Source organism: Hippocampus bargibanti, linkage group LG05, assembly GCF_051943395.1.
Source record: "Hippocampus bargibanti isolate YZ-2025 linkage group LG05, ASM5194339v1, whole genome shotgun sequence".
Lineage (NCBI taxonomy): Eukaryota > Metazoa > Chordata > Actinopteri > Syngnathiformes > Syngnathidae > Hippocampus > Hippocampus bargibanti.
Genome location: NC_142738.1, coordinates 26328273 through 26337500, shown reverse-complemented (window position 1 = coordinate 26337500; position 9228 = coordinate 26328273). Strand labels below are relative to the sequence as shown.

General features: G+C 42.1%; 1 protein-coding gene across 5 annotated transcripts in view; it reads right to left on the bottom strand.

Annotated features, from left to right (window-relative positions):
• Positions 1–9228, bottom strand: part of kiaa1549la (KIAA1549-like a) — a 111194-nt gene that overhangs the window by 25497 nt on the left and 76469 nt on the right. For all 5 annotated transcript variants that reach the window (XM_088997502.1, XM_088997504.1, XM_088997503.1 and 2 more), the window contains one exon: positions 2182–2375. In XM_088997502.1, coding sequence (XP_088853628.1) covers positions 2182–2375 — 194 coding nt within the window. The remainder of the gene's footprint in view (positions 1–2181; positions 2376–9228) is intronic.

Sequence of the window (9228 nt, the reverse complement as noted above, 5' to 3'; positions counted from 1 at the left end):
TCTGCAGCACCACTTGACCCAGAAAGGGGTAACATTAAACCCACTAGTGAAGATGCAGCACATTGAGCAAAGGCGACAAACATATTGTATCTAGTTATGAATGCTGGAGCATCAGAACAATCTCAACATTCGAAATATGCATGTGATTACATTGACCTAAAAAAACACACAATGTTCTGCATGTTCCTAATCCAACCTGTTATCTACATCAAATTATCCTCCGTGGTCCAATGCCCACCTCCTCTCAATCCCCACTGTGATTAAACGCTGAAAATGTGTGACTGTGTAGATTTCAAATATAGTAGCACACTTCCCACACACCCTGAGGGCAGACAAAAAAAAGAAAAAAAAGGAAGCTTGGCTACAGATTTCATGACTGTGTCGCATGTTGATTTATATAGCACTTTAACAACAGCTTCAGCTGCAACAAAGCTCTTAACATGGACATTTATCATAATAAAGCAGTCACAATTATTATTGAGATAATTATTATTGAGACGGGCACATTGAATCTTAATTCCCCCTTCTAATTTCATGCATCAAGTCCGTTTTTGACTTTGTGTAACATCTATTTGTAAAAAAAATGTCTGCAACTTTCATCTTGATTTTGTAGTGTCATTGAAGTTTTGTAAATACAGTACCTCTATATATAGATGGTGGAAAATGTCTTGCTGACATGGTTTGGTAAATCTGATTATGCCAGGATTTTATACTGTCATCATTGTTCCACTCCCTCCGGGATGGCAAAAAGCAGGGTTATAAATATACATGCGTTTATTGTCCTCAAATGGCAAGGCACGACTAATCCAACCCTGATGCATTTTCGTTTAGTGGTGTGTAAATATAAGACTGATTTGTGTGTGTGTTTTTTTGCATTTCAGTAAAGGGGGCAAAATGCATCTCATTTGTGGCTTCCATGAGTAAAGAGCAACACACTGTTCCCTTTTCGCAGGTGAAACATTACACTTAGAACTGATTTTTGAATTCCCCCATGATGAAGGGCCGCAATTTTTGGGTACGACTAACTATAAGAGACCTTTGGAAGGACACTCTGAACATGGACCGCTGCATTCTAACCATTCAGAAATTCCGAAATTCAGAGCATTGATGAAATGTGCTGTTGCCTGATGCTCTAACTGGGGACACAGTAAGCCACTGCGTCCCATCGGGCAGTTAAAATGGAAACAAGCGGCTGATTGGCTTAGAACACAGGAGTCAGGTTGGAAAGTAATGATCGAGGAGCGTGCGTGTTGAGCTCTCCACTTCGGTGTGTCAGGTACTTTTTAACCTGTCACATGTGCTGCCTCTACGAACACACATCTTCAGAGCAGTACATGGGCTTTAGAGTGAATATCCAAATGTGACCCTAAAAGGCCTGGTGTTGGGTTTAAAAAAAAAAATCAAATGCAAAAACACCCCGCCAAACCAAAAAATAAATTAATAAGTTTAACTAGGATTCCCTTAAAGTCTTCTGCATCATTCCAGCGATTATTTTAGATTCGATGAAACACATGCTATACATTCTTAATTACGGTCCGCTGTCAATCCCTCCATTTTCTTGCCTGTTTGTCCTCATGAGGGTCGCATATAGGTTAAAGCTCAACCTCACTGAATTTTGGCAAGGGTACATACACCCAATCCTGATCACTGATCAATTGTTGAGTAAATCTTGACAGACATTCACATTCAGCTGTATTTATTCATTTAACTCTTCCTCTCTCCAATTTTAATGAGATTCAAACCTTAATTCCATATTCATGAGTGCTTATGGTATATGGGAGGAAGACGGAGTACCCAGGCAAACAGAATTCAACTTGACTGAGCTTCCCTGACCCACACTGGAAATGGTAAACTATGGATAAGAGACACAAACAAAGGTACAGTCACACATCACGCCAGAAAAGATTCTGATCTGACAACATGTAAATCCAGCTACTGCATGTGTTCTGCTGCGTGGATATTTGCAGACAGCCTCTTGTTAACACTGGACATATGGTTAGATCACAGCAATCTATCCGATTCATCTCAGCGCACTGGAGGCTGAACAAACACTCATGTCTGTTTCTGCTAAAAGGTTTTGGCTTTTCTAATTGAGTTCTTCGGTGACAATAGCAGCTGTTCTACCATAGCACAACAAGCTCAGGAGCGTAGGTGTGTATCAGAGGACAGTTGTTATCTTACCCTCCTTTGTGTATGTCAGCAGACGGTGGCCTCTTGTTGGCAGTCCCATCCTGGTAGACCTTCTTATCCAATGACATTGACAGTGGGGCATCTCGCACAGGCAGCCCCAGAACTAAAGTGTTCTTATTTAAAGAGATGGTCTCATCACCAGTTCGACCCATGTGCTTCTTGGCGTAGTCAAAGCCCTGAACAGGCTAACAAAAGAAAGTGAACCGAGAGTCAAACACAATCCTTGAGAACTGTAAAAATGGCAACAGACAAGTAATATGAATATTAGTATGGCAAACTATTTTTTTCAGGACACAAAGCACACAGAAAAGAAAAACAACATGTGTTACAACAACAGTAAAGAACAAATAATTTTCCATCCTAATTGCGAGTACAAATCACAATATATAACATATAACAGACAAAGCAGACAAAGCATTATAACAGACAAAGCGTATGATAATGCAGGAATTTACAGACCATCAATGTCCTGTAAATTATAATTTCATGTTCGTGCATGTACAAGTGTACTTTGTAGATAGCAGCATCCTTTCATCATTAATGCTTTCAATTCATTTTCATTTTGTCCGTTGGTTCATTCTATTACTTCCTAAATGAACATAAAATACCATTTTTCGTTTTGAACCACTCGCAACAAAGTTGATAGACACATTTTTTAACAGCAAGGAAGATGCTTTGCACGTGTCTTGAGTGAAGAGTGGATACATTGATGGAGTTAAAGGAAAAGCTAAAGTAAACTAATATATCACGTGTGCTTCTGATTTTCAGCATAATTGGATTTCAAGGAGATCTGAACTTCATTTGAATTAATCTTAAAAAAGAGCAAATGTGCACTTCAAGTTTTGTTATCTGTTGCAATTTGCACACATTTATAAAAAAAAAATATGGTGAAATGTGACATTTCAGCTCAGTTCTTGAGTGGATATTTGAAATAATAGAGCACACTCCATCACTTGAGAAGGCACTTTCTCTCAAAAACTCTGTTAGGCATGACGAAAAGATAAGCAGGGAGAAATAAGCTAAATGTCACTGAACAGACCCAAGATTTGTGGTGAAATTGAGCCATTTGGAACAGTGCAGTATGCTTCAAAAATCTGACATCAAAAACTGGTCGATGCTCAACTGGCTTATACGTGAGGATAAAGACTGGGTACCTGGTTCACAGACCTCTCCCTACATGGAGTTACTGCATTAAAAAAAAACTAAAATACTGTACTGATAAATATGAAGACTGGGTTGTTTGCAGAAGAGCCACTGGACGGTTTCCTGAAGATCCCCGAGGTGGCCTTGGCCAAGGCATCAAACCTCCGATTTGGAAAAGGCATCACTTGTGTGTGGAATTTTGAGCAAAAACAATACTACAATCTATATGTTTAGGGGGAAATAATTGTTTCTGTCATATTGGTAGTAAATTGATTGGATTAATACTGTCACGGTTTGCGAGGTGGTGATGGCGGGTGCAAATCCCAAAAAGCAGGCAGGAGGGAGCAGGAGGGAGCAGGAGGTTGTTTGACAAATTGTATTAAAATAAAGTCAGCAGGTACAAAATGTAAGACATCAAAATCATCTGAATGGAAAAAATACAAAGTAGCAAAAGAAGACCAAGAGTAAAAGTCCGCCAAGGTTAAACAAACACATACACAATGCATGCAGCAAACAAGCAGCAAACAAACAATGAACCGGCCCCGGATGATCGTGCCGGGTGTCCTTTTAAGTGTCAATGATTAAACGACCAACACCTGCGAGGCTGCAGGCAGGGCTGACGTCGCTACCCGCTGGTCGCCAATCTGATCGGGACGACCAGCACCTGTGCAGGTGTAGGCGGGGCCGACAGCACCCCCTGTTGGTCGCCAACCAGATCATGACAAATACAGACTAGGGCTGTAGTAAAATCCACCTTTACTCTTTATTCTACCCTGTAACCGGATAAATTGGCCACTGTGGTAATCACTGTCCTAATATGGTTAACGGAGTCCAAGTCAAGTTCAAGGCACAATGTAGCCACAAGGGGGCACAAGCCAGTGTCTTATTGTGCCGGTCCCAAGCCCGGATAAATACAGTGTCAGGAAGGGCATCCGACGTAAAACATTTTGGCAAAACAAATATGTGAATCAAACCTCTGAATCCAATACCGGATGGGTCGAGGCCCGGGTTAACAACGGCCGCCATTGGTACTCTTGACCTTCAGGGTGCCAGTGGAAAATTGACTACTGTTGGTCGAAGAAGGAGAGGAGGGAGGTGTGCCCGGAGAAAAAGAGAGAAATGGAACGCCAAGAGTATAGAACTAAGAGTAGGAACTTTGAATGTAGGAACATTGAGAGGTAAAGGTCGAGAGCTGGTTGACATGATGCAGAGAAGGAAGGTAGACATACTGTGTGTCCAGGAGACCAGGTGGAAAGGGAGCAAGGCTAGAAGCTTAGGGTCAGGGTTTAAGTTGTTCTATCATGGTGAAAACAGAAAGAGCAATGGAGTTGGGGTTATCTTAAAAGAGGAGTTTGTTAGGAATGTCTTTGAAGTAAAAAGAGTATCAGATAGAATGATGAGTCTTAAGCTAGAAATTAAAGGTGTGATGTTCAATGTTATTTGTGGGTATTCCCCACAAGTAGGATGTGAGCTGGTGGAGAAGGAGAAATTTTGGTTGGACTTTGATGAAGTCATAGAGAACATCCCGGGAAGTGAGAGGGTTGTAATTGGTGGAGACTTCAATGGACATGTTGGCCCAGGAAACAAAGATGATGAGGAGATGATGGGCAGGTTTGGGCTCCTGATGAGGAACTCCGAAGGACAGATGGTGTTTACTTTGCCAAGAGAACGGAAATGGCTATTGTGAATACTTTCTTTCAGAAGAGACAGGAACATAGGGTGACCTATAAGAGTGGAGGCAGAAGTATACAGGTAGACTACATTTTGTGTCAACGGCGCCATCTAAAGGACATCAGTGACTGCAAAGTAGTGGTTGGTGAGAGTGTAGCCAGACAGCATAGGTTGGAGGTGTGTAGGATGAAGCTGGCAGTGAGGAAGATGAAGAAAGCAAAGGCTGAAGTGAGGACAAAATGGTGGACGTTGAAAAAGGAAGAGTGTTGCATGACATTTAGGAATGAGGTAAGACAAGCACTGGGTGGGCAAGAGGTCATTCCAGATGACTGGCAAACTACAGCAAACATAATCAGAGACACAGGTCGGAAAGTACTTGGTGTATTGAGTGGAAGAAAGATAGATAAGGAGACTTGGTGGTGGAATGGGGAGGTGCAGGAGTGTATACAGACAAAGAGGTTAGCAAAGAAGAAGTGGGACAGTGAGAGGACGGACAAGAGTAGATAGCAGTACAAGGAGATGCAGCGCACATTTAAAGTAAAGGTGGCAAAGGCCAAACAAGAGGCCTATGATGACTGGTATGCTCAGCTGGACAGCAAAGAAGGTGAGACTGATCTTTACAGGCTGGCGAGACAGAGAGACAAAGATGGTAAGGACCTGCAGCAGGTTCGGGTGATTAAGGATAGAGATGGCAATGTATTAGCAAGTGCCAGTAGTGTGATTGCAAGATGGAAAGAGTACTTTGAAGAATTGATGAATGAGGAAAATGAGAAGGAACAAAGAGTAGAAGACATGACTGTTGTGGACCAACACGTAGCAAGCATTAGCAAGGATGAGGATGAGGTGAGGAGGGCGCTGAAGAGGATGAAGGGGGTAAAGGCACTCGGGCCTGATGATTTACCAATCGAGGTATGGAAGTGTCTTGGAGAGGTGGCGATGGTGTTCCTGACTGGGTTATTCAACAAGATCTTAGATGGTGAACAGATGCCTGAAGAATGGAGACGAGGTGTACTCGTGCCCATTTTTAAAGAACAAAGGAGATGGGCAGAATTGTACTAACTACAGAGGAATAAAGTTGATGAGCCATACAATGAAACTCTGGGAAATAGTAGTTGAAGCTAGACTAAGAGCAGAAGTGAACATTTGTGAGCAGCAGTATGGCTTCATGTCAAAAAAGAGTACGACAGATGCGGTGTTTGCTTTAAGAATGCTGATAGAGAAGTGCAGAGAAGGTCAGAAGGAATTGCATTGTGTCTTTGTAGATCTGGAGAAAGCGTATGACAGGGTGCCCAGAGAAGAGCTGTGGCATTGCATGAGGAAGTCTGGAGTGACGGAAAAGTATGTAAGAGCGGTGCAAGACATGTATCATGACTGTAAGTCGTGAGGTGTGCTGTCGGTGTGACTGAGGAATTCAAGGTGGAGGTGGGACTCCACCAGGGGTCAGCTCTGAGCCCCTTCTTGTTCGCTATGGTGATGTACAGGCTGACAGACGATGTTAGACAAGAATCTCCTTGGACCATGATGTTTGCAGATGGCATTGTGATCTGTAGCGAGAACAGGGAACTGGTGGCGTAGAAACTAGAGATGTGGAGATATGCCCTGGAAAGGAGAGGAATGAAGATCAGTCGCAGCAAGACAGAATATATGTTTGTGAATGACAGGGATCCAAGTGCAAGAGTGATGCTACAGGGAGAAGAGATAACGAAGGTGGAGGATTTTCAGTACTTGGGGTCAACTGTCCAGAGCAATGGAAAGTGTGGAAATGAGGTGAAGAAGTGTGTCCAGGCAGGCTGGAGCGGCTGGAGAAAAATGTCAGGTGTGATGTGTGATAGAAGGGTTTCAGTTCGGATGAAAGGAAACGTGTTTAAAACAGTGGTGAGACCAGCCATGATGTTTGGACTGGAGACAGTGCCACTGAAGAAAAGACAGAAAGCAGAGCTGGAGGTAGCAGAGCTGAAGATGTTGAGATTTTCTTTGGGAGTGACCAGGTTGGATAGGATCAGGAATGAGTACATTAGAGGGACAACTCATATTAGAGGCTTTGGAGAGAAAGTCAGAGAGGCAGACTGAGATGGTTTGGACATGTCCAGAGGAGAGACAGTGACTAAATCGGGAGAAGGATGCTCAGCCTTGAACTGCCAGGCAGGAGACCGAGAGGAAGACCGAAGAGGAGGTTTATGAATGTGGTCAGAGAGGACATGAAGGTAGCTGGTGTGAGAGAAGAGGATGCACAAAACCGGGATAGATGGAGGACATTGATTCGTTGTGGCGACCCCTGAGGGGAAAAGACGAAAGGAAAAGAAGAAGTCAAGTTCAAGACACAAATGCCTGAGAGAGTCATGATGAGATGAGAGTAAACCTTAAGAACAAAAAGTACAATTTTCGCAGCCACAGAATTACTGAAATTTTATTTTGCTCAGCTCTCTTCTTAGATGGGACATAACTATTTGCTTTTCATGTTAATACTAGAGCTCTATGGCCCTGAAAAACCTCAAAACAGAGTGTGATTTCCACGACGGAAAAGGGTAATTAAATGGACCTCTTGTTGCAATCTTCCAAATGGAACTGCAGGCATAACACAATTATGGAAACCACGGGCATCAAGAGAACAAAAGAGGTGAACTTGCATTTTCTAATGCATGGACACATTCTGTGTACTCTTACATTTCTCTACACTCTCAGGAGAACGGAGAGAATAGGATGATCAAATTATTTTTGTTACACAACAAAGCAGACAAATCCGAGATTTTTTTCCCTCCCTTTTCTATTTTGAGCGACTCAAAAATGGGCCGCTTAATGTATTTGATGATGCATACTAAATCCTGAGTGCATGTGAGGTTAGGCAGAGTGGGCATCGGGCTGACAGCATTGTTAATAATTTATTCGTAATACACACCACTGTGGCATAAGCAAGCCTTAAAACACGCGGTTGAGTGTCAGAGAAATTGGCACATCATCATGTAGACACGTGCACACATTGATGAGAGCACTCTCGGCGACATGACTAGACGGTTATGGGTTGAGTGTGTTTTTGCACATGACCAGTTTAAGTGTTGTGTAATGACAGATCTGTGTGAAAAAATGCATGGGGGGTGCAAACATTAATTTACTGCAGGTCTCTTGCTGTTCACAGGTTGCCAGGGAGTCGAACTTTGTGTGTTTATGACACACACAAGAAGTGGGCAAAAAGAGGGGGGAGGGAAGTGGGGAGTTGAAATTGTCCTTCCAAATATTGTCCATTCAATCATTTTTTAATCCTGCTTCTCCTCACAAGGATATACCCTGAACCAGTGTTCCCGGTGAAAACCCACACAGGCATGAATGTGCAAACTCCACACAATTTATCTAGAGTTTACACAGTTTACCAGGAAACCTAATTCATCGCTAACATCATGACCTTTTCCACTTAAATGACAGTTAATAAATTAACTTGTTTCCGGGTTGAGTGAACGCTGCCACGTGTGGTTGCCGCTACTCGCCCGTAGAAAAACTTATCCTGTCACTGTAAAGTGCCCTTGATTTCTTTGAAAGGCACTTTTACATTAAATGTATTATTATTATTATTATTATTATTATTATTATTATTATTAGTATTATTATTATTATTATTATTATTATTATTATTATTATTATTATTAGTATTATTATTATTATTATTATTATATTTGACAAAGATTGGGGAAATGATTAATTCAATTTCCCATTACAGTGATACCTCGGCTTACGAACCCTTTAGCTCACGGACTTTTCGCCTTACGAATGTTAAATTCGCAAGAATATAATCTTGGCATTTGAACTCTTTTTCGGGAAACACACGGAACACCACAATGAGTGATGTGTCGTTTGACAGTGAAATTAGGACTTGTTTCAACTTTATTGATAGTTCAAAGGCAGAGTGTAGACTGCAAGGTTAAAATATCCCATCAATCCGGCTCCACAAATAACCCGTACAAACCATCTGTATAATTTGAAGAGAACAAGCAAGCAAGAGAACCAGCTATTAAGCTATTCATGAAGTTTCCATTGCAGGGGTGCTCATTACGTCGATCGCGATCTACTGGTCGATCGCGGAGGTAGTACTGGTCGATCGCAGCGTGACCGTAAAAAAAACATTTGTCAGCCTATCAAACATCCCGTCATTTGATTGACATACAGGGCAACCATTCAGATGACAACCGAATTTTTACCTTTAGTTAGTCTGCCGTTCGGGACGTACCAACTCCA